The sequence below is a fragment of the Phyllobates terribilis genome, unplaced genomic scaffold (genome assembly GCF_046119375.1).
Source record: "Phyllobates terribilis strain yellow unplaced genomic scaffold, ASM4611937v1 Scaffold_3__8_contigs__length_932513732, whole genome shotgun sequence".
NCBI lineage: Eukaryota > Metazoa > Chordata > Amphibia > Anura > Dendrobatidae > Phyllobates > Phyllobates terribilis.
Window position 1 is genome coordinate 358992030 of NW_027362763.1, and position 24924 is coordinate 359016953.

Here is a 24924-nt window from a genome sequence, read left to right on the forward strand (position 1 = left end):
ATTATTTAACCACTGAAAAACACCCAGTTATGTATTCAAATTTAGGAGAATTGGCTATTTGCCCACATTGATGCCTAGAAGAACCCTCTCAGGTCAAGCTGGAGTGACCAGAATTTGATGCATGGCATCACTATCTATGGAATTGTGGTGTGATATCAGTGGCATAAAGTAATTTACCTCTTCAAAACACCAGTTACTTATTCAAATCGTCTAAATCGACTGTCGACTTTGATGCCGGTACCATTTGGGCCAGGCTGGAGTGGCGTGATGTGAAGCACCACTATCTGTGTGGCTGCATTGTGAGATCAGTGGCCAAAAGTCATTTAACCCTTTCAATAATGCCTTTCGGTGCCCACTGCTTTTAAGTGTATTCACATCAGTGCACCTCACTGCATTGTATTTTATCATTGGGCTTTTACCTGTAAAAATAAAAAAAATTGCCAAATAATAAACTGATGACTATGAAACCAACTTCAGCATTGTCTGATCATTGGGGTCTGACCACAGAGAGGACCCTGTCCTGAATTCATGGCTCTGATGGAAAAAACCCAGAGGAGGGAATAACTTCAGATGGTTTAACCATAACCTGTTTATTGATGTAGCTTATGTGGCACCAACATAGTCTACAGCGCTGTACTGAGCTCATCCTCACATTAGTCCCTGTCACCAGGTCTCACAATAATGAGCTCCTGATGACGATTCCCTATTATTCCTGCATAGCCCTCTGCACACCACAGAGGAGTAGAGGGAACACTGACATGACTGGAAAGCACGGGCAGCCATAAGGCAGAGCAGCAGCCACACGGCTAGTGACAGCCCTGCGGCTTCAGAACAGGCCACAACCGCCCGTATATGCCCCTGTCAGACCCACACGTCACCGTGTGCGCTCCGTACTACACTTCCCATCATCCTCTGCTCTTCCGGAGCGCATGATCTCTCCTTTTACGCCTGCGCTGTGCTTGCCGGCCAACATGGCGACCTTCGTGGAGATACTGAGGAGCGAGTTTCCACAGCTGGATGCCGAGCTCTTGCAATATGTGACCGGTAAGGGGGGCGGGCTGTGCCGGTGACCCCTTGGGAGTGGAGGCGCCCGGCAGAGTCTGTGTGATAGGTCAGGTGCCCGGCTGGGAATGAAGGGGCCACATGCGCCTGCTGGCCACTGATCTGGACTCCTCTGGATCATGCCAATGGCTCCTGTACTAGGGATGACCTGTGCAGAGGGCGGGTGGCCATTAGCTGTCACACCTCCAGCTGTCCTCTGCTCACAGTGTCTGCCATCCACCTGCAGAGCATAGATCACTGCTTCCAGCAGCCTGTACTCTGCAGCTGTCAGATGCCTGCTGTAGGGGGCAATGGACTAGGGGTCCGCTATCAATGCTGCTCCTTGACGTTGTGGTGCAGGGATGGATGGAAGATGTCTTCTGCTGTGGACGCGGTGACCGACGTCTGACAGGCTTGTGAGGGCTCTCATGGTTTCATTCCTCCAGGGGGCGCTCCATGCAGTGTCCAGCCATGATGTTGGCTTCACAGCTATACATTACATTTTTGGTTTCCTAACTTTTTCAACATATTTTCTGACATATTAAACCTATGGGGGATGGGTGCCACTGTCCTGCACCCGCCACAAGTGGGTACATCACAGAAAGCTTACTCTGTATATGATTAGTAGATCCCATTCAGGGTGCCAGGTCCATCGTATGATCACACAAGTGCGGTAGCACACCGGATGCGCCATGTGAACACTGTGTATATGAATTCAGAACCGCACCACTGCTATATAGTATATACTCTAGAATCGTGGTTCTTGGCACGCCAGTTTGTGTGTGCCCATAAGCCATGACAAGACGTACCTTGTTGTAGATGGAACCCTACACTATCAAACCTACCTATCCTTGGCTAAGGACTGCAAGTTTAAAAGGCACATAGGATTTTGCTCTAAAATCAGCCTTAGGCGGGGGTCGTACGGACATATTTCACAGTCCATATACGGACCAGAATGACTGCCGCGCTCCCGATCCAAACACTCGGTCAGTCCAGGCGTTGCGGTCTGCATATGGGCCATGGACTGAGATGTACGGGAGGAGTGCTCTTATTTCCCTTTATTGGCCTCCTGTGCTGTAAGTACTTCTATTTTCTAAATATAATCCATCTAGCAGTCATGTAAGTCATATTCACATACACCATAGAGCGATCAGTGCACTGCTGCATTGTTTATTATGATTCATTTGGATATTATCATTGTCACTGCGGTCAGTACCTGTTCACACTTTATGTTATTTTATTAGCAGCGCCATCATATAATGTACAACCTACAAATGCTGTTGTCTGTAATGGGGCCCAGTGGACACTTGTCAGTGTCAATCATTTATTTTTCTATTCTTTCAATAAACAATAAATGATGCAATGCTATTGTGATTGACTCTTTCTATCACTTGTATAGTTTGATCATCTTTTACAGCAATATATAAATAAGCAGATAGAACAGATCAACCTGGAATATATATCAATTACATCCATGTATAGGATTTAAACCCCCCCACGATGTCTGTCATTTTACCATAAAAAATAGTGCGACGAGCCTGCAATGGAGACTCAAAGCGGGAGATGTGAGCCTGGCCTATTCTACACTAACGTAGACTGTCCATGAGGCCAAAGGGACACTCTTCTGGCCTCCATCTAAGAGACCCCTAGAACACCGCTACCGAGTATGTCAGAAGCTTTTTAATCAGGCCCTTTCTCTGTTACCTTTATTACCTTAAGGCCCCATTCAGACATGTTTTTTCTCATTTGTGAGGGATAAAAAAAAAAAAAAGCTCTTTCAGCGTTTTGAATCAGATGTATGTTTGGACAGTGTATCCATTTTTACCATAAGTGATTTTAATCGTACTCATTACACATACTCATTATAGTCTATGAAAAGCACTGATGGAACACGTATGTGAAAAACAGATGTCTTAATAAATCTCCACGGTCTAATATGTGCACGGTCTCAGAATAGTGCATTGAATCGCCTCCAGTGTGCACTTCACTGAATTCCTGTGGGTTTGAGGTTGAGGAAAAGCCGTCGCCTAACCAAAATATTAGCATCTCCTACTTTCCTATGTGAGTAGTGATTTCAATGAATGCTGCCATTGACAGTCCTGTTCTAATATGCAGCATTTCTCCATCCCACTAGATGTCCTGGACAGCGGGCAATCTGACTTTGAATCAGAGAATGACTTGTTTGAGGCAGTGGGGGAGCTTCTTCAGGATGTGTCCGGAGATGCCAAAGGTGACGATGACATCCGCGACATCTGTCAGAGGATGTACCGATCGATGCGTATGTGAGTATGTCCTGCCAGCATGTCTCACCCCAGTGATCCTTGTAGAGGGAATAGTGTAAGTGTATGGAACGCATCTGAGCCAGGTAGGAGCTGACACTGAGGCTGTGTGCCCACTATGCGTTTTTGCCGTGGAATTTCCACAGCGAAAACGCTTAAAAAAACGCTTGGTAATACGTGCCCCATGGTCCCCAATGATAATCCGCATGTGCTGTGCACATGCTGTGGAAATTTCCACTGCGGATTATCATTGCAGAAAAGTACACAGCATGTCAATTAATTTTGCGGACATGCAGCGTAATTGCCGCCATTGACTTGCATTGAAACGCTTAATATCCGTGTCAGCACATTTGCACACACGGATATTAAGCGATTCTATGTGCGGATGGTACCCGGGTTTGGAGAAGAGGAGACTCTCCTCCAGACCCAGGTACCATATTACCTGTTAAAAAAAGAATTTAAAATAAAAAATAAAGATTATACTTACCTTCTGATGGCCCCCGGTGTCCTCAGCGATGCGTCCGGTCTGTTGTATGGGTCGCGGTGGTGTAAGGACCTGCCATGACGTCATTTAGTCATGTGACGGGTCACGCGATCGCTGACGTCGGCGGTCGTGTGACCTGTCACATGACTCAATGTCATCATCGCAGGTCCTTCACACCACCGCGACCCATACAACAGACCAGATGGAGCGGAGAAAACACGGGGGCCATTGGAAGGTAAGTATAATCTTTATTTTTTACTCTTATTCTTTTCTTTTAACTATTACTTGGTCACACTATATAAATCCATGCAGGTTGCATGGATTTATATAGTGTGACCAAGTTGTCAAGCACTTTTCCAAGTTATGCTAAAATCGCTTGGAAAAGCGCATGATAACCCGCATGCAGAAATGCATGCAAAAACGCTTGACAAACGCTTCTATCTGGCGGGAAAAACGCATGTAAAATCCGCATGCGTTTTTCCTGCCAGGGAGAAGCGGGAAAAATATGCAGCATTTCTGCATCGCGGGCACATAGCCTGAGGCCTCCTGGTTCTTTTACTAGTACTCTGCCCAGGGCATTAAATGAAGAGTATTTTTTTCCCTCTTTAATTGTAGGATGGGGAACCATTTAGTGCCAATCCAGCAACTACCATCCTTTGATTTATAGATGTGGAGTCTTTGTAGTGACACGTACGTACTGTAGTGTTTGAAGATTCCCGAGGTCCAGCCTTGTCCCTGTACTCTGTGAGGTATCACACTCTTTTCTCTTAGTCTTTGGGAAAGCGCACGACTAACAGCTAATTCTGTATTGCCACTATATTTTCTTGTAGTATGGCCGCAATTGTAGGACCAACCACAGGACTCAGCGACCCAAATGTACAGTATTATTTTTGCCTATAATGCTGTAAATTCGGCTCATGAGATCCATGATGAGGCCATGGATGGCGGCTGTAATACAGACACGTAAATATAGCTGCAATACAGTCGTGTGACCCATCGCTTACTGGGACAATGCTGTGCAAATGAGATGCCAAAAAATCCTATTCAACTTCTGATTATTGTGGTCATTTACACCGGACAGGGCTGCACGTTAGGGTGAGAAAACAAGATACCCATTATTGCGGGGTTTTCCATCATGCTTATATTAATATACAAACACCCGTGGTTTTCCATGCATGCAAGTGCAAAAAAACCTCTGAAATGAAAAACGGACAAATTTTGCTTCCACATTGTATCAGTTTGGTGTCTTTGAGCTGTTGATTCTCATAGACTTTGGAGAAGACTCCCCTGAAAGTCACACTAAAGTATTGCGCATTGTGGCTGTCACGTGTGAATCGGCTGATTGGCGTTAATGAGCCGGTGTGCAGTGCTGTCCTGTGCACGTTTCTGTGAATATGCCCCAGACATAGGGCTGAAGGGACACCTGCAGGTTCTCTTTCTTATACCAGTATTGCATTGCTTCCGTGTCCTCTAGGAATCACCAGGTCCCGTCACAAGCACAGGTTCTATTGGATGCTCCTATCCAGCTTTCCCAAATTACAGATTATGGTAAGAACATGAGAGCTGTGGGTTTACCTGCACTCACATATGTTTAATTTCATGTCCTAAATGTCCTTATGGCTGATTAAAATTACGGTACTTGGTATCCCCTTGCATATTACAGACAGAAGATCTCGTGCATCTTTTTTGATCAAAAGGTTTGGGTCTCGGCAGAAGTAAAACATCATATATCTTCTAAGGGCTTATGCAGAAGTCCGTGGATCTCGGACCGCAATGCACGGACTAGCCGCGGGTCTCCCCACCACAGCATGACCGCTTCATGTATTTCTATGAGGCTGACCCACGGCCAGTCCGTGTATTGCTGTCAGTGATTGGACCGAGATCCACGGAAGTCTGTATGAGCCCTAAGGCTATGTTCACACACGTTGTGTGTTGCTGCGTATTTTGCAGCAGATTTTTATGCAAATTTTCAGCTGCATCTAGCAGTGCCAGCAAAGTCTATGAGAAACCAGAATTCTCTGTTCACTCATGTTTTTTGTTTGCTGTGCATTTTCTCCCTTGCTTGCGTATTTGGAAAATAGATGTCACTTCTTTCAGCATTTTTGCAGCATTTTTTCACCCATAGGAAGTAATGGGTGGTGAAAAAAACGCTGCAAAAACCGCACTTGCGTTTTTTGCTGCGTATTTGCAGCGTATTTGATGGTGAAATAGAATGGGGTTCTTTTTTTTCACAGAACTTTATGTACATGCCTGAAAAAAATGCAGCAAGAAAACCTGCTTTTTTTTTTATGCAGCTGTTTTCCTTCCAGAGAAAAGTTGTCAGCAGATTTAGCTGCAGACAAAAACACAGCGTGTGTGAATATAGCCTTAGGAGATGATGGGGAATGTTTATCTTTTTCAATATGCAGATCTGATCCTTCTGATCAAGCAAAATATACAGGATAGTAAATCTTCCACATGTAATGGCTTAAAGGGGTTATCGAGGACTATATTAATTTTTTGGCTCATAGCAACTACTTGCCTGTTAGTTCTTAGACCCATAGTAAAAAAATGTATATAGTCCTGGATAACCACTTCAATGGGACACTTGATAATTCAGTACCTGCAATTTGATTTGCCACCACCCGGGACACTGATCAGAGAGAGGCACTTAGTACATTTCTATTTTGGGTTTTGTTACAGAAGGTTCTGTTCTTTTACTTATTGTTCTTAGCCTGTCCGATAATCACAGAATATTCTAAAATTGCTTCTGAATTAGTTCACTAATATATGTAGTTAGATGACTGTCATATGGCAATGTAACACCTCTTTCTTCCAATGATTCTCATCACTTTCATGGTGAACACCAATGAAGAAATGGCTGTCCCTGGTTAGTCTCTGCATCACATATGGATTCACGTTAACACTTCTTTTTTTTTTTTCCCCTCTCCCTTTCAGATGTTGACCCTCAGGTCTTGAGTGTCTTGTTAATGAAAAAGGACCAATCTTCAGTAAGATATATTTTTTATCTCTCAAGATGAATGTCTGTCAAGTGTGCAGTTTTAGTTATAAGACCTAATCAGTATCACATTATCTATGTCACAGAGGCTCTCCAGCATTATCTTTAAGACATTTTTGGCATATCCATAGGATATGCCATAAATGTCTGGTAGATGCAGACCCCACTACTTGGGCCGGCATCTACATTGAAAACTGGGATGCATCAGGAATTGACTTTCTTCATCTGAAAATTGCCCTTTTCCTCTGCAGTTTTTGTGCACATGCAGCCACCTCTCCTGTGACAGCACGGTGGGGTCTGCGTCTGTTGGACATTTATATCTGTTGTGTACATACCATATGTGTTGTGGATTGCAATAATTCTAGTAGAGCTGCCGCCCACTCATTGTGCTAATTGGCATGAGTCCCAGTGATATCCTCATCAATCAAACATTAATGTCCTAAGCCCATAATTATTAAAGTCCGCTTTAAGCCACTGCTTCTGATTAATTTCTTACATTTCTAGTCCAGATGGTCTATTTTAAGTTGTTACACAGCTATCTTGATTTTTTTTTATTTCTTCTTCTAATTATGGTTCTATCACTAAAAAAAATTGTGTTGCAGGTTTTTTGTTTTTTTTTTGGTATATGCATATTTGTATTAAAGAAGTTTTACTATTGAAGGGGTATACCAGCTCCACTCACTACTGCAAAAGGAGGTGAGCGGGGCTGCTAATGTCACATCTAGGTCATCTGCTGGGTCACTTGCGTGAGCAGTAGGTAGCGTACGCCTGTCCTGATGGGGATGTGAGTGAAGACAGCCCCCGTCCATATGCAATATTAGGGAGTGAAGAGATACTACTGTAAGTAAGAATGGCTCCCTCTCCGACACAATTGACCCATCCTTATATTACATGATTAGCCCTTCCCGCAAGGAAAAAAAAGTATGGCAGATCATAACGTCCCATGGAGAAACAGATGCTATGACTTTTACCCATGTTGCTGTCTTTAGAGAAGGGCTGTGTACATAAGACATGCAATTGAAACAAGTCCCTAAGGAATAAATTAGTATTAACCTAGGCATTTATTGAGGTTTGCTATTAGATGCGCATCTTTGTCAATTTCTAAAATCAGTAAAAACTTTGGTACTTTGAAAAAAAAAACAAACTTGAGTCCTCTGGATTTGCAGGCGTGTGCGTTCTAGCAATGTGTATCATCTGTGTCCCATATGAAAGCGTCTTTTAGAGCCACATGTGAAGGTTTTCTCTTTGAAGTCGGTTTAGCATCATGTGTGCTCGGGTTACTCCTGATGAAGCCTCCAGCTTTCCCAGTAGTGATGGGCCATTGGAGCACAATAAATCATTGTTGGGATTTTTCTTCAGAGCCTGCATATGATTTATGTATACATGAGTGAGACCCTATATTTGGATCAGTCCTTTTTTCCTAATAAGTTATTTTGCCCTCAGACTGTTGATGTAAGGAAGTTGGAAAAAGCAGAAGCCAAACTAAAAGCGAAACAGGAGAAGCGATCCGAGCGGGAGACGCAGAAAATCGGTGGCAATGTGTAAGTGTAAAGGTGTGATTGGCTCCTGCGAGCGTTATATCCATGTGCAGCAGGATTTTTGTAACTATAAAAAAAAGCTGTGATTATAAATGCAACTTAAAGGGGATGTGTCACCCCCCCTGGGCGATATCAGACCTCTACTATGGGCATACAGGGTATAGAAAGGTAAATCTATACTTACCTGTATGGCCCATAGCAGAGTACTGATTGCATTGAAATCTGGTTTCATAAAGTCTGTTTTCCAGAGGCTTGGCGTCCGGGGGATGGCAAGCAGACCCCTCCTATCTGCTTACTATTCCCCTAAATCGCTGACTCTGTGCTAAATTATCATATCTCCCCCCATCTCATGCACGCCACAGGGCACTGTGACGTGTCCTGCTCTGCCTCACCTCCCGCGCATGCGCAAAGCACACTCCCATAGAGCGCGCTTTGTTTTCCTCCGGCCCCGTTTGGCTGCATACTGCTAGCAGAGCAGAAGTCTCAGTGACTCACCGTCGCTAGCGCAATACAAGGCTGCGACGCAGTACGCAGCCTAATGGGGCCAGAGGGAAACAGAGCGCGCTCCGTGGGAGTCTGCTTTGCGCATGCGCAGTAGGGAAGGCAGAGCAGGGCACGTCACAGGGCCCTGTGACGTGCAGGGGATGGGGGGGGGGATATGATGATTTAGCACAGAGGCGGCGATTTAGGGGAATAGTAAGCAGATAGGAGGGGTTTGCTTAGCGTGCCCCGTACGCCAAGCCTGTGGAAAACAGATTTTATAAAACCAGATTTCTCTGCAATCAGACCTCTACTATGGGCCATACAGATATGTATAGATTCTTTTCTATACCCTGTATGGCCATAGTAGAGGTCTGATATCGCCCAGGGGGTGATAGATTCACTTTAAATTGGGTTTTCTGCTGACAGTTTTAGTAGTTTAAAAAAAGAAAAACCTGAGTATTTCTTATCCTACCCAGGTCCAGCGCCAGCTCTCTGCTGCTGCACCGTTCTTTGTTTGTTTTCAATGCTGACATTGTGTCTACAGCGCTGCAGCCAATCATTTAGCTCAGTAGCTCATACCATTTATACGGGCCGAATAGCTGAGCTCAGTCAATTAGACATCAGCGTTGCAGACAGAGACCGGGGCAGGTACGTAGAGGATGTACTGGACAAGGGAAGGCTAAATAATACTGTTTTGTTTGGTGTTTTTTCTCTGCTGTGGCTATTAAAAGTTTTCTTAAAGGGGAAAACCTTGTTATGATTTTTTTTTCTTAACACATGCAGTGTAATGGAAGAAGCTTCTGCAAGTCAAGCTGCCAGCAAGAAGGAGAATAGAATAGAATCCAGTGGCAAGAACAAGTCGTATGACATCAGAATTGACAACTTTGATGTGTCATTTGGAGAGAGGCAAGTCTGCAAAAATTCTTGTTTTCTGATTGCCCTGGTATAATATGCAACTCCAAGGTTTCCATAGCTCTCATCCTACTTATAGGACAATGATTATGTGAACAGTCACCTTTACACCAGGCTAGGGACTGGCTACCAAACTTCTCAAAATGTGAAAAGAAGTACAAAAAAGTTGAATTACTTCTTAAGGCTAAGCATACCTATTCATACCTATTCTGGTCTTTGTTTGCATTGTATTTACGTGGTTTAATTGAAAACACTTTTTCCTACAAGCTGCTTGATTCCTTTCAGTCTTACCTGACAGCTACTGTCTGGGCAGTCTGCGGCATCAGAGCAGCGATCTCGGCTCAGATCTAATAAACAGGATTTGAGCTTAAATGAGAATTCAGGAGAGGAGAAAAGGGCTCACATAATTCTTATATTGCATAAAAGAAAACTTTTACAGTTGTTCATAGCCTTAAATCGTTTAAATGGAAAGGACATATCTCATACTTCCTTATAGAATGGCCACTAAGTAGCTGAGGTTGCATGAGATACGTCTTTGCTCCTAATTGCCATATCTCAACCTGAATCGCACCTACAGTAGTGATCAAGGACTCATTTATATCAGGGGTTAGGCTACATTCGCATATCTTTGCCTATTTTCGTATATATCTTGGTAAATTGGACTATTTTTTCCTTTTGTGTCATAAGAATTTTCTCAATTTTTCAACTGCTGACATCCGTTTTTAAAAACTGAACAAAATAGACTGTCTGAACTCTTAATTTTTATTTCTTAAATCAATAGTACACATGAAAATAAGAAATGTTGTAATATATCTTATCAGAGAAATCTGCTTCTTTCTCCACCGGGACTGATTGATTATCAAAATTCTCAATTCTTGGGTAAAATATATATTCAGTGAACACAGATTGTTACATTACTGAGATAGGAGATGGCAGTTGGTTTTTATAAGATTGCATGTAAAAGGGAGGAGCTCTGCCTCTAGCTCCTCCCCATCTCTTCCTCCCCTCTACATAGAATCGTATCACAACTAGTTGTCACCACCTATCTCAGTAAAGTAATAATCTGTCTTCATTTAATACAGATTTTACCTTTGAATTGAGACGTTTGAAAATGAATATTAAAATGTATCTTTAATATTATATTTACAAAGTTACTTAATTTCATGTGTACTATTGCTTTATAAAATAAAAATTATAAGGACGGTTACACTTTAACTATAGACCAGTGAAAAAAATGGTAAAAAAGAGTAATATGCATGTCGTCATTGTTTCCTCTGTTTTTAACGGATTCCCATAGACTTGAATGGCCAAATCTGATACGCAAAACTGATGAGAATAGGACCTGCTCTGAGTTTCATGGATTGGACTTGGATTAATTTTTTAAACTGTTGTGAATATTGTAAGGCAGCGCTAGTCATCATAATGGGGGATACTCGATGCACCGGGTCAATTAAGGCACATAAGCAATGTCCTTCCGATAATTCGCAATGCATTTTATTATTTCGTCATAAACCGCTAATCACACAGTCCATCTTAGTATACGCCCGGCATGTTTACACCTGTCACCTCCGGGAGCTTCTCAAGTGGCAGACCGGCATATTACACACATCACAATTCGGGAGCCTTTCCAGCGACAGATACGTCCACTTGGCTCCCGTTATAGCCCTCGGCTAGGCAACAACATAAATGTTCATATAACGCAGCGTTTTTACCTTTAGCTGGTTTTTGCTGCTACAGTCCGTTTATTCCGCCACCACTGTGGCTTTGCGGCTTTCCCAGGTGAGGGTCTCTAACCGTCGTCCCCTCGTAGGCTACTGGTATGTCTTCCACACTTGACATCCAGCCTGCGCCTTTCAGGGTTCTTCACTAAGCCGGCTCTCCCTCAAAGGCCACTGACATCCATGCACAGGATCCAGGCTCGGCCTTTCAGGCTGCCAGGCTTCACTCTCGGCCTCACTAGGCCTCTCACAAACGGTGTCCCACACACACGGAGCACAGGCCTCACGCCTCTCTCACTGAACACACCTGTCTCCAATTACTGGGGTTTATATATCCTGTGCATACATACACCCATACTGACAGGACCTTGCCTATGTCACAGTCATGTGATCAGTCAGCTGTGTGTATAGGTCCTGTGTGCTGTCCCAGTCATGTGTACAGACCTTTACTGTGCATACAGGACCTGTGTGATGTCACAGTCATGTGACCAGTCAGTTAAAGGGGAAGGTACATGGTCAGGTAAAACACATCCTGGACCATTTACAGCAGGGGTCTCAAACTCGGCTGGGTATATGGGCCGCACATGGAAAAAATTTTAATTTGGGGGGCCGCATTCTTTGTTCAATGTGACATTTTTAGTGATACCATTTTTTTTTGTGTACACCTTTTGAACATTTTTGCAGTGTTTATTTTTTTATGGCTTGGGTCGTTATGGATGTGGCGATAATAAACGTGCACTTTTTTGTGTTTACTTTAGTTTACATATAAAACAGCATTTTTAGTGCCCAATATTTTTTCATGCTTTATTTTATTTTTTATTTTTTTTACAATTTTATTTCCCCCAATTGGCCACATACAGTAATATTGTCTTACAATTAGCATCATATAGTAATAATGGAAAACATCTTGTAGTAATGTTCCCCATCCAAGTCCCCATCTTGTACTAATGTGCCCCATCCAGGTCCCCATCCTGTGGCTATGTGCCCCATCCAGGTCCCCATCCTGTGGCAACGTTCCCCATCCTGGCGCCCATCTTGTACTAATGTGCCTCATCCAGGTCCCCATCTTGGGGCTATGTGCCCCATCCAGGTCCCCATCCTGTGGCAATGTTCCCCATCCAGGTCCCCATCTTGTGGCTCTGGTCCCCATCTTGTGGCTCTGGTCCCCATCTTGTGGCTCTGTGCCCCATCCAGGTCCCCATTATGTGCCCCATCCAGGTCCACATCTTGAGGCTATGTGCCCCATCCAGGTCCACATCTTGAGGCTCTGTGCCCCATCCAGGTCCACATCCTGTGGCTATGTGCCCCATCCAGGTCCCCATCTTGTGGCTCTGGTCCCCATCTTGTGGCTCTGGTCCCCATCTTGTGGCTCTGTGCCCCATCCAGGTCCCCATTATGTGCCCCATCCAGGTCCACATCTTGAGGCTATGTGCCCCATCCAGGTCCACATCTTGAGGCTCTGTGCCCCATCCAGGTCCCCATCCTGTGGCTTTGTGCCCCATCCAGGTCCCCTCTTGTGGCTATGTGCCCCATCCAGGTCCCCTCTTGTGGCTATGTACCCCATCCAGGTCCCCTCTTGTGGCTATGTGCCCCATCCAGGTCCCCTCTTGTGGCTATGTGCCCCATCCAGGTCCCCATCTTGTGGCTATGTGCCCCATCCAGGTCCCCATCTTGTGGCTTTGTGCCCCATCCAGGTCCCCTCTTGTGGCTATGTACCCCATCCAGGTCCCCTCTTGTGGCTATGTGCCCCATCCAGGTCCCCTCTTGTGGCTATGTGCCCCATCCAGGTCCCCATCTTGTGGCTATGTGCCCCATCCAGGTCCCCTCTTGTGGCTATGTACCCCATCCAGGTCCCCTCTTGTGGCTCTGTGCCCCATCCAGGTCCCCTCTTGTGGCTCTGTGCCCCATCCAGGTCCCCTCTTGGGGCTATGTGCCCCATCCAGGTCCCCATCCTGTGGCTATGTGCCCCATCCAGGTCCCCTCTTGTGGCTATGTGCCCCATCCTGGTCCCCATGTTGTGGCTCTGTGCCCCCTGTGCTGTTCTTCACACACATAAAATAGAAGAAAAAAAAAAAGATGATTCTCACCTGTCCTCCGTTCCCTCGGCGGCCTTCCTGCAGATGTGGCCCGCAGGCACCACAGAGTCCGACCCCTTGACGATCCCGACCTGGTCCAGGAGGAGCCGCCGACAGCAGCGCTGCATTGCCGCACAGAGACTGTCTCCCAGCACTGCATTTTCAATGTCAGCCGCCGGCCAATCAGAGGCCAGCAGCTGACATCTGCATATGGCAATGACGTCATACTCGCTGCGCCGACACGCAGATATCAGCTGCTGGCCTCTGATTGGTCAGCGGCTGGCATTGGAAATACAGTGCTGGGAAACAGTCTCTGTGCGGCAATTCAGCGCTGCTGTCGGCAGCTCCTCCTGGACCTGGTCGGGATCGTCAAGGGGTCTGTGCCTGCGGGCCGCATAAAGCAGCCTCAGGGGCCGCATGCGGCCCGCGGGCCGCGTGTTTGAGACCCCTGATTTACAGTAATGCTAGCAAGCTGCTGCATTACAATATAGACTAGTGAAACTCTATGGGTCAGTGTGCTGTCTGTGTAAAAACAAAAAAAACGGACAGTGTGTGAACAAGTACGATGGATGTGTCAATGTAGCCTTTAAGAGAACCTATCATTAAAAAATGTATTTAATTTAAAAGCAGGTGTTTCAATATTAATGATTTGACAAAAAAACTTATAACTAAGCATATAACAAAATGGAGAAAAACTCATCTTGATGGCACGAGCCTATCATTCAAAATGAGCCGACATCAACTGAAGTCTCCTCCAGGGGAATTCCTAAGCTCCCATGATGCATTGCATCAAGGGAAAGTAAGTTTTATAGATGCAGAGCAGGATCACTGGGCTGTTGTAATACAATGGTAGCTATTGTGCTATGAGTCAGCAATAACCCCGCGATCCTGCTCGGCATCTACTGGGCACAATCCATTACCATGATCAGCAGGCAGCTCTTTCTGTGCCGATGACCTGTGAAGCTGCTGTCCACGTGTCGTCAGTAATCATCAGGCAGTGAATTGCAGTTCTGCCTGTGCGCTTCTATCTCCCTCCATCCTGTAGCATAAAACCGGATTTTTGGTCTCTCCATTTCTGATGATTATAAAGATATAAAAAACGTAGACAGAGGCCTAGCTGGTATGTATGGACCCTGCACATGTTAAAGGTCTATTAGAAGGAGGTGTGGTGTATCTAACGTTCTGTTTTGGTCACACTTTTAGGCTATGTGCCCACGATGCAGAAATGAAGAAGAAAATTTCTGCAGCATTTCTGCATCTCCCTGGCAGAAAAAACGCATGCAGATTGTGCATGCGTTTTTCCTGCAGAATACATGCGGATCCACATGCAGATTCACATGCAGATTCACATGCGTTTCCGCATGCAGATTGACAAGCGCTTTCCAGGCGATAGCATCACTTGGAAAGTGCTTGACAACTAGGTCACACTATATAAATCCATGCAAACAGCATGGATTTATATAGTGTGACCGTAAAAATAAAGAAATAAAGCTATACTCACCCCCGATGTCCCGGCGTGTGCTGCAGCTCTGGTTCCTGGCTGCCGGCATATCACGAGACAGAGCGGTGAAGGGCCTGCGGTCACATGACTGTGACGTCACCGAAGGTCCTTCAGCGCTGCCGGCATGCAGAGAGAAGCCTTCGGAAAGGTGAGTATAAACTTTATTTGTTATTTTATTCTTTTTTTACAGGTACAATGGTACCCAGGTCTGGATGAGAGTCTCCTCTCCTCCAGAACTGGGTACCATCCGCACATAGAGACGCATAGAAGCCGCTTGTACAAATGTACAGTTGCGGTTTCTATGCGTCTCAATGCAAGTCAATGGCGGCGCTTCCGCAAAATTAATGAACATGCTGCGGATTTTTGTACGCAGCATAAGCGCTGCGGAAAAATCCGCAGCATGTGCATAGAACATGCGGAATCCCCTTGGGGACCATGGGGTGCGGATTACCTAGCGTTTCACAAGCGTTTACGCTGTGGAAATTCCGCAGCATAAACACTTGAAACACACTACGTGGGCACGCAGCCTTAGCCTCAAAGATCAATTTTTATTCTTTTATTTTTCAAAAATGTCGTTTGATGCAAAATTTCTTTAAGGTGCCTGTGTTTGGCAAAATGCCTCTCAGCACTTCATAATGTGCCAGGTATCTACTTTCAGAAAATATATAGGTATTTCTGGTTAATGTAACTTTATTGTTTAGTAATTAGGCTTTATTTGTATGTCAAAAGTGCGAAAATTGTCCTGAATACCAGAGGAGCAAAATGGGGAGAAACCCCTAGCTGTGAAAGGGTTAAACGGCTGCATGTGATCATTAAAGTATTGCAGATTCATGGTTCTTTTTATTTGCAATATTCTGTTCCTGCAACTCACGGTACATTTATAGGATCTTACAAGCTTGTATGTTGTATACTTACTCACTCTCGCACTTCCTTATCGCAGGGTCCTATTAACAGGCGCGGAGTTACATTTGGCATCAGGACGGCGATATGGCTTAGTAGGCAGAAATGGTTTGGGCAAGACAACGTTACTGAAGATGCTTGCAAGTCGCAGTCTTCGAGTTCCCTCGCACATCAGCATCCTACACGTGGAGCAAGAGGTGGCAGGAGACGACACCCAAGCCCTACAAAGCGTCCTGGAGTGTGACACCTTACGGGAGAATCTTCTGAAAGAGGAGAAAGAACTTAATGCCCGAATCAGTGCTGGAAAGTAAGTGAACATCAATGTTACCGAGCGCAGCTTTAAAGCATCATTTGGCTTCCAGCCCCAGAGCTTCCGCTAAGTACACAGACCAGTGTATTGTTCATGTGTGGTTCTGATTTCTTTGTGATATGCCCTTTTTATTAATCTCCAAAGAAAAAAAAATGAAGTGTCACTCATCCGAACAGCGGCTTTTTGGAATACTTGACAATTATAATAATGTCTGAGGAAGGCAATAATCAAGGCCGTCTCTAGTGAAATGTATAGATATGAATAATGTGAATTTATAGTAATTTCAGCATATTATTATTTGTTTCTTGTTGTCCACAGGGGAGACGGTTCAGAGAGCGTTCGCCTATCCGAGATCTACGGAAAACTGGAAGAAATTGAGGCAGACAAAGCACCTGCTAAGTACATCGTCTTTGTCGTTACATTTTTTTCCCCTCAAAGTTTTATTTTCTTGATATTGAATAATTTTTTCCCTTCCTCAGAGCTTCTGTGATCCTTGCTGGATTGGGATTCAAGCACAACATGCAACAGCAGATGACCAAGTGAGTGCCATTAACCCTCTAATGCCTAATACTCGCGCCGGAATATTTTGTTTTTGCTAGCAAGGAAGTTTTTTTTCATTCTTTTCCTGTGGTCTCATATACATTTATTTCTATTCTTCATGGTATATCTTGTAGTGATAACTCAATATCAATATTTTTAAGCGATTTTTATAGTCCTCATTGTACCTATGTTTCTCTCTGTCAGGGAGTTTTCTGGTGGATGGCGTATGAGATTGGCATTGGCCCGGGCTCTGTTTGCCAGGTACAGTAGAACGTATTTATTACGAAGTGATTACTAAAGAAAGTTTGTACTCTGTACTTGTATTACTGTTTAACCCTTTCTCACCTCTGATCGCTAAAAACACTCAATGTAAACACAATGTTTTATTATTGGATCCAATTGCAAATTCCAGTTTCTTTCCTATATTTAGGCCATTGTCATGAAACCGATGACATTGCAGTGACTAGATAGTGAGAAAGAGGATGCCACAAGACTAGATTTGTGCACAAATCTATGGATCAGCAGCCACTAAATCCCTATTATGTGTGATTTGCACACAAAGCTAGAATAAAACACGTTTGTCTCCCCAGCCTTTTATGCTCTTACATCTATAGTTAAATATCTTGTACACAGGTACTTTGCATCTTTTTACAAATTCCGTGTACCAGCGCAGGTTGGCGCTTTTACTTGTGGGTGGTAGAGCAACAACATATAAAAACACTTGTTCTGCCTTAGCTGCGATGTAATTCATTGGTGACTTCTAATATTCTGATAGATTACAATATGGAGTACATTATCCCCTTTATTGTGGATGATCTGTGATGCATTACAAACATTGTGTGGAAGATGTATAACAATGAAAATTTAAAGGGAAATATTCTTAGCTATGCCTTTATGTAAATGATCTTTTCTCTCTTTCTAGGCCTGACCTGCTTCTGCTTGATGGTAAATATTCTGCTAGTTTAATTTAATTTCTATTGTTTTATTTTATTTATTTTTTAATCTTTTTGACTTTTGTGTTACTTCTCTCCAGAACCTACCAACATGTTAGATGTGCGGGCCATCTTGTGGCTGGAAAACTATCTACAGGTTAATAATAATCATGTGTTTTCCGCTAGTCTTCAGATCTAGATAGCAGCATGGGCGTAATATGATGTTTTTCTTGCAGACCTGGCCTTCCACAATTCTAGTTGTCTCCCATGACCGTAACTTCCTGAATACAGTTGCGACTGATATTTTGCACCTGCATAGTCAACGCTTGGAGGCCTACCGTGGCAACTTTGAGAGCTTTTTGAAGACCAAGGAAGAACGGCTAAAGAATCAACAGAGAGAGTATGAAGCACAGCAGCAGTATCGGGAACATATACAGGTGATCATAGCTATCCTTTCTGTAGAAATTCATAGGATGTGTGTAATTTTTCCATCTCTTTAGTGAGCATTTGTACATTTACATGTTTTACTTTCTAGGTGTTTATTGATCGATTTCGATATAATGCCAATCGGGCTTCTCAAGTGCAGAGTAAGATTAAACTTCTGGAAAAACTGTAAGTTTCCCTCTTGTGGAGTGTGGGTGGTGGTCCGATGGGAGACCACAGTTACTAATTTGAGTCCTTTGTTACCTCTTGTAGGCCAGAACTGAAGCCAGTAGATAAGGATTCTGAAGTGGTATTAAGGTGGCCATCTATCCATTAGCTTTCTTCTCAAATTAGCCAGCAAGGTTTTAGGGGCTGCTGGATAAAATAATTCCTTTTTACTACTGACAGGTTTCCTGATGGCTTTGAAAAGTTTTCGCCGCCAATTTTGCAGTTGGATGAGGTTGATTTTTGGTATTCTTCAAGTCAGCCAGTCTTCAAGAACCTCTCTGTGTCTGCAGATCTGGAGTCTCGAATCTGCGTGGTAAGAGCCTATATATATTCTGCAATTAGACAAAAAAAAATGTTTCCTGAAATTTTGTTCACCATGTGTGACTCCATTCCTTTACTATCCTACTTACCTCAATACATAAAAGAAGATGGCTTCCTTTAAAATGATTTTAAAGAAATATCCTATTCATTATAAAAAAAAGCCACGTTTCTATGTTGATCTTATCTAACAATGTCAGGAGTAAGGTTGGTTGCATTTTCCTAAAGAAGATGTTTAGTAATTGATATGCAAATTGTCTCTTCAGAGAGGAAGAGGACTTGAACTCTAGCGCCCCCTATTGGAAGTAGCAATTCTAAAAGTCAATATCAACCTTTAAACGAGCCTTACCAGGCGACTTAGGATAGAAGCCAAACCAGAATCTCAATTTGCAGACACGTGTTTCAGGGTGTTGCCCCTCGTCAGTGCAAAGCATGAGAACTGATTTGGCTGTATGAGAGGCCTCTGCCTGGGGTCTAAGGGGTAACGTTTCTTTTTGTGGAGAATAACATGCCGGGGTAAGGAGGCTTATAAGCCATTCAATGCTCCTATGGGAAATTAAATATGCAAATTGTATAGTAATTATATCAGTAATGTTATATAAAATGTCATGTGGGGATGCCCATTGTAGAAAATCGTAAACCTGTACAACAGGTGGAACAAAAGAGAAATGAGAGAACTGTGGTCGCTGATGAAACTGTTGCTTAATGCCTGCTGTAACCTAGCTGGCATGTGGCCCCAGCTATAGGTGTAGGACCAGGTAAAGCAGGCAGCTGGTGACCAGAGGACAAGAACATACATTGAGTTTATAGTACCACTATATAGCCATGGTTTTCAGTCGGAACGTGCTTTCGTTTTATAGGTGGGAGAGAATGGAGCAGGAAAATCCACAATGTTGAAGTTGTTACTGGGAGAATTGTCTCCGGTGCAGGGGATTCGACACGCGCACAGGTCAGTGACAGTCTGCGCCAGCTGTAGTCGGGTATGGAATAGTTGTTGTGTGGGAGAGCTAAAAACTGTTTCGTAAGGAGCATTAGAAAGTTACTAGTTGTGGCTGACATTCACCATTATGTACGGTGTATGGAGTTTCATTTTGATTTTGTACTTTAGAAAATAAAGGCTCTCCATCGCTCCTTTTCACACAATTTTGATATTGTCAGTCCGTTGTTCATCAAGATTTATCTTTCATACAATCTGGTGCTGTAAATGTGCTGCTATGCTACAATAAATGTCTTTTCATTTTTCTAAACCACCAGGAACCTTAAGATCGGTTACTTCAGTCAGCATCACGTGGATCAGCTGGATCTGAACGTCAACTCAGTGGAGCTACTTGCAAAGCGGTTCCCAGGTAAACCATTCATTCGCTTCTAAGATGCTTCATCCACAGATCCTTGTATATTCTTCTCTAGTAAATAGGACATTTTGCTGATCAGTTTGATATACGTTTTTGTGCTAAACAGTAAAACTTGCATTGTATTCTTTTAAAATCCCTGGTGTTTGTATGAATGAGTCCAGTGGGCGGTCCTACTCTGTGAATGACAGCTATTTTTGCATGCACAGTCATACAGGAAAGACTGTCAATCATTAAATAGGACCATCCACTGGACTCGTATGCATACAACACCAGGGAATCTTTTCCAGCAAACCTACACATCACACTGCTCAGCTTCTTATTCTCTGTACTATGCTGTCCACTGTTTGGACTGCATGTACAACGTGACAGGTTCCTTTTTACTACTTGCCGACTGCTCAATTTATTTTTAAAAAGGCCATGTCAGTCTGCATATGACTCTGCAAGGATGTTTTAGAATGTATGCACAGAGCCAGGAAGAGAAGGCAGAGAAGGTTTATTACTGTCGCTGCCTTCCTGATCTGTGTATACAGTTCAGGAAGAAGTAGTGGTTCCTGTTCCCAGATGCTGGGAAAATGCAGGAGCTGCTGGGTCTCAATAGCTCCAGGTCTGCTCAACAACACAGGCTAAAGACTAAATTTACCCAGTAACAGGAAATCTGCAATAAAAGAAATATATGGTATGAATAAATAAAGCTATCTGTAATTTCTAGCCTCAGCCCAATTATAACTATTTATCCCGTGTAGAAAAATAAATGTATTGGGAAGGGAAAATCAGTTAAAAATAATTTAATTGAAAATTCAATTTAAAGGGTTTTTCCATCTTCCTTTTTCAAAAACAGGCAGCTAATTTGCGTCTTGGCTTGCTGAGGGGAGTGCGCTCCTGAGGATTGACAGTTCAGTTGAGTGGCATGGTTGTGCCACTGGTCTGAACTCTGCACTTCCCATGCTGCAAGCAGAGACAGCTTTTGACTCTGAAGCATCGGAGGAGCGCACAGGGATACTGAGGCTGGCGGATTGGAAGCCATCACTCCAGAAATACGTCCAGCACTTCAGTGCAGCACTTGCAAGCTCTATAGCCAAGAGCTTGTAAGCTCATGCTCCTTGCCTGGGAAACAAACGATAGATTGCAGAGGTGGGTGGTAAACTATAGAATTAAATATCTTTTCATTCTTTTGAACCAAGAGAACATTCAATAAGAGATAAATTACCATATTGGTGGTTTTTACAAGTACTATGAAATTTTTCCCATTTACCCACTTGTTCAAAAAATGTGCCTGCTAATGAATGGGGGAATATTGAACTGGTTAAGCACAATACACATTGGAAAATGTTTGACTTCTCACAAATGCAGTATGCTTTTTCGATATAAGTTGACTAGTTCGCCCCCACAGGTTCTGCAGGCTCTCTTAAAGAGAATGAAGTCATTCTGAATCTTTTAGCATTTATGTGGCACCGCAGGTGCCACCCTGATGTACTAGAGTCAGTATATGAACAACTTCTGTTCCTTACTCTGCTGCATTGTTTGCGTCTTTTACAGGTAAAGTAGAGGAGGAATATCGCCATCAGCTGGGCAGTTATGGGATCTCTGGTGAACTTGCAGTACGGCCGGTAGCTAGTTTGTCTGGAGGCCAAAAGAGTCGTGTAGCGTTTGCACAAATGACCATGCTTTGGTAAGTTGACGTGACTTCTGCAGTAGCTTCCTTTTATAGATGACATTATTTATTTCTATAGAAGGGAAAATGGTTATTACATTTTGTCTTTCTTTTGTCAGTCCAAACTTTTACATTCTGGATGAGCCGACCAATCACCTTGATATGGAGACGATCGAAGCTTTGGGAAGAGCACTGAATAAATTCCGGGTTAGTTCTTTTACCCTTTCCTCCTACTTTCTGCATATGATATGGCTTACATGTAAGTGTGTTCAAAATATGATCTTCTGTCATAGACACAAGTATGACACGTAGGATTGGAGATACTGGATACCTGGTTGATAGAATGAACGTCTATGGAGAGCCCGAACTGTCCATATCTTCTGACGTGTCAGAAAGTAGAACTTTGTGCACATTAACTGCAAAGCGATATTCCCCGTGCCACTGGTGTAGACTCATTTGTCACAGTATATACCAGTCAATAATGTGTGTATATATTATTATATTGTCCCTAATCCTAGTTCTGCACTACTTGATGAGAACTGTTGAGAGCATTACCATGCAGTTGCCAAAACTGGGACTACATTAAAATAAGAAAGGCCTGGGTACACTGCGACTTTTTGTAGCATTACGGATTTATTTTAACTATTAAGTGGCAGCTAAGGTCAATCCAATTGCATACAGCTTAATATATTGCTTTGGATTGCAGCTCTAGCTAAATAGTTAAAGGGGTTTTGTCCGGTCCAAATCGATAAGTCTGCAGTCACTCTATCAGTAGTGCTGCAGAAAGTCGCAGTGTAGCCCAGGCCGTATAACTACATTTTCTTTTATATTTCATTTCTTTTGTATTTTTAATCTTCTATTCAGCTTCCATTTGTTCTTTCCTTTCCCTAGGGAGGAGTAATCCTGGTTTCCCACGATGAGCGATTCATCCGCCTTGTTTGTCACGAGCTATGGGTCTGTGAGAATGGTGGCGTGACTCGAATCGAGGGAGGTTTTGATGAATACCGGGACATCTTGCACGAGCAGTTCCGCAAGGAGGGCTTCCTATAGTGAACCCTACAGGAGTTTGCCGATGCTCTTGGTGGCCTGTACATGCTGATAGTCTCACAATGGAGCAAAGTTCCTGAAGTTTAATGAAGCCAGATGTTCTACAAAGATGGGCCCTAGGACACTACAGCCAATGAGACTGTTCTAGCCCAGGGAAGATATTTATTACTCCAACAGTGAAGACTGGGCAGAGATGGCAGTTTATGTTGTTGCATGCTCTGCTGCACATTACTGTGTAATTCCTGTACCTAACCCACTTCTTTCTACTATCCCCTTGTCTTACAGCAGGTCCACGCTCACATACGATTCTCTATTATTTATTTCAAGCGTATATCAAAGGTCTGATTCTAATAATGTAACACTGCAGACGGCCAATGATTTTTTTTGTATTGCAGAAATGTTTGTATGTTAACGTTCTAATGTCTTGTTCCTGCAGTTCGCTGTCATCCCATAATGTACATTAGTCATGAATTGATATATGGTGTAATATAATGGTGGGAGTATATGATGTGTAAGACTCTGGTGCTTGTTAAATTGTGGAAACGTCCTCATCACACAATATGCTGATCTTAAGACGGCAGCCAAGGATTATGTTCCTGTGAGTCAGTTATGTACCGATATTGCCTGTCCTCTGTATTGGCAGAATGGTCTCCTCGCCGAGTCCGTTCCACAGGTTTTTACTCTTCTCCCCTTCTGCAGTAGCCCTGTTTTATCCAGGAGATCATGGCACAGCTGACGGGCAGCTCTTGCGCCATAGTAGTGTGCAGTCAGCATGTTGCTCAATGTAAACCACAATCTCTCGCTTCCTATTAAGTTATTCGAGGTGCCAAGAGATGGAGACTAACCAGATGTAAATAAAGAGCAGAATCCTACTCCTTGTGTCTTATTGTCTAACTTTTATTGCTTGGAGTTACTCACTTTCCACTGGAGAATGGTCCCAAAGGTGAATAAATTGCATTTATTACTCTATATTTTGACTAGCACTTCACATTTCCTCCTTGGTCAGAATAGATGACATGCCTAATACCTGACAGGTGACTTTCCTGTCCAGCGTACAGCATTTTGTCAGCACCCAGTGCAGATATGAAAGGTGCTGCACAACCATTTTAGAGAGAATCTGTCAGCAAGTTTTTGCTTTGTAATCTGAAAGTAGTACGGTGTAGGGGCAGAGAGCCTGATTCAAGCAATGTGCCACTTACTGTGCAGCGTGAGTCAATAAAATCAGTGTTTTATCAGCTGGAGATTATCACTACAGGACTAGGTGTTTCGTGCCTCCTAGTCAACTGCTGTGTATAACCCGTCACCACCACTGATTAGAAGCTTTCTGCCTATGCACAGCATACACAAAGCTGCCAATCGGTGATGTGGGCGGGGTTATACAGAATTCAGAGAACTGGTAGATCTGCAGCAGAGAAAACTGATTGTATCAAAATGACAGCAGTATGTGACACATTGCTGGAATCAGGGTCTCTGTCCCTATATCATACTGCTATCAGATTACATAGCAAACACCTGGTGACAGATTCCTTTTATTATGGAGCCACAATTGAGTTCCTCAGAGATTTTATGTCCTGAGCACCAGCTGTGATTTCTTAGAAATCCTGACATAAAGCCAATTTTAGCCAAACCGAATAGGGATGCAAAATTTCATAATTTTGAAGCAGAAACTACTTTGAATTCCTCATGAAAAACTCTGTATGAACACACTACCCTCTTTCTGTGTTCTTACTGAACAGAATTACTGAAGAAAATTCCTCCCGAAACCTACAGGGATTCTGATCTCAACCCCTTTACTGCCCCAATACTCCATACACCTCTGAATGGAAGACTCAACGTGCCATTGAATAGACCATTTCATGGAATAGCACAGTCTACTATGCTGTACGGTTAAAAAAAAATAATAATATACGAACGTAACCCTCCAAAACCCATTCTAAAAGGATAATCTTTCTGTATACTTTGGGTCAGAGGGACTCTATAGATACATCCAGCATAATTTGCAGCGGGAGCATACCCCATCCATAGTGGAACTTCATCTGTTCCACTTCGGCTACAAATGCTTAGGGGGAGGGGGACATTGCTCATATAGTGAGTAATCATACTACTGGACTGAGCTATGTAGTCTAATGGGTAAATCTATTCCATATTAGGGTAATATCCGTCATGCCATCATTATGTGTATGAGGAGCCTCCT

General features: G+C 43.4%; 1 protein-coding gene across 1 annotated transcript; it reads left to right on the forward strand.

Moving 5' to 3' along the window:
- The first annotated feature begins 896 nt into the window (after window positions 1-896).
- Window positions 897-23602, forward strand: ABCF3 (ATP binding cassette subfamily F member 3). Its single transcript, XM_073675318.1, has 21 exons — window positions 897-1044; window positions 3176-3323; window positions 5279-5352; window positions 6742-6794; window positions 8246-8343; window positions 9607-9729; window positions 15970-16236; window positions 16558-16638; window positions 16719-16778; window positions 16984-17040; window positions 17702-17724; window positions 17813-17868; window positions 17948-18148; window positions 18247-18323; window positions 18408-18452; window positions 18543-18675; window positions 19541-19629; window positions 19935-20026; window positions 21569-21701; window positions 21803-21890; window positions 22575-23602. The coding sequence occupies exons 1-21, from the start codon at window positions 930-932 to the stop codon at window positions 22731-22733; spliced, it is 2172 nt and encodes a 723-aa protein (XP_073531419.1). The 5' UTR covers window positions 897-929; the 3' UTR covers window positions 22734-23602.
- Window positions 23603-24924: the final 1322 nt, after the last annotated feature.

Bases quoted from the DNA above. Each gene is read 5' to 3' on its own strand.
- ABCF3 (XM_073675318.1), top strand. From the start codon at position 930: ATGATCTCTCCTTTTACGCCTGCGCTGTGCTTGCCGGCCAACATGGCG. The intron at 8,344-9,606 runs GTAAGTGTAAAG...TAACACATGCAG, and splicing joins CAGAAAATCGGTGGCAATGT to TGTAATGGAAGAAGCTTCTG. The intron at 18,453-18,542 runs GTGGCCATCTAT...TACTACTGACAG, and splicing joins GATTCTGAAGTGGTATTAAG to GTTTCCTGATGGCTTTGAAA.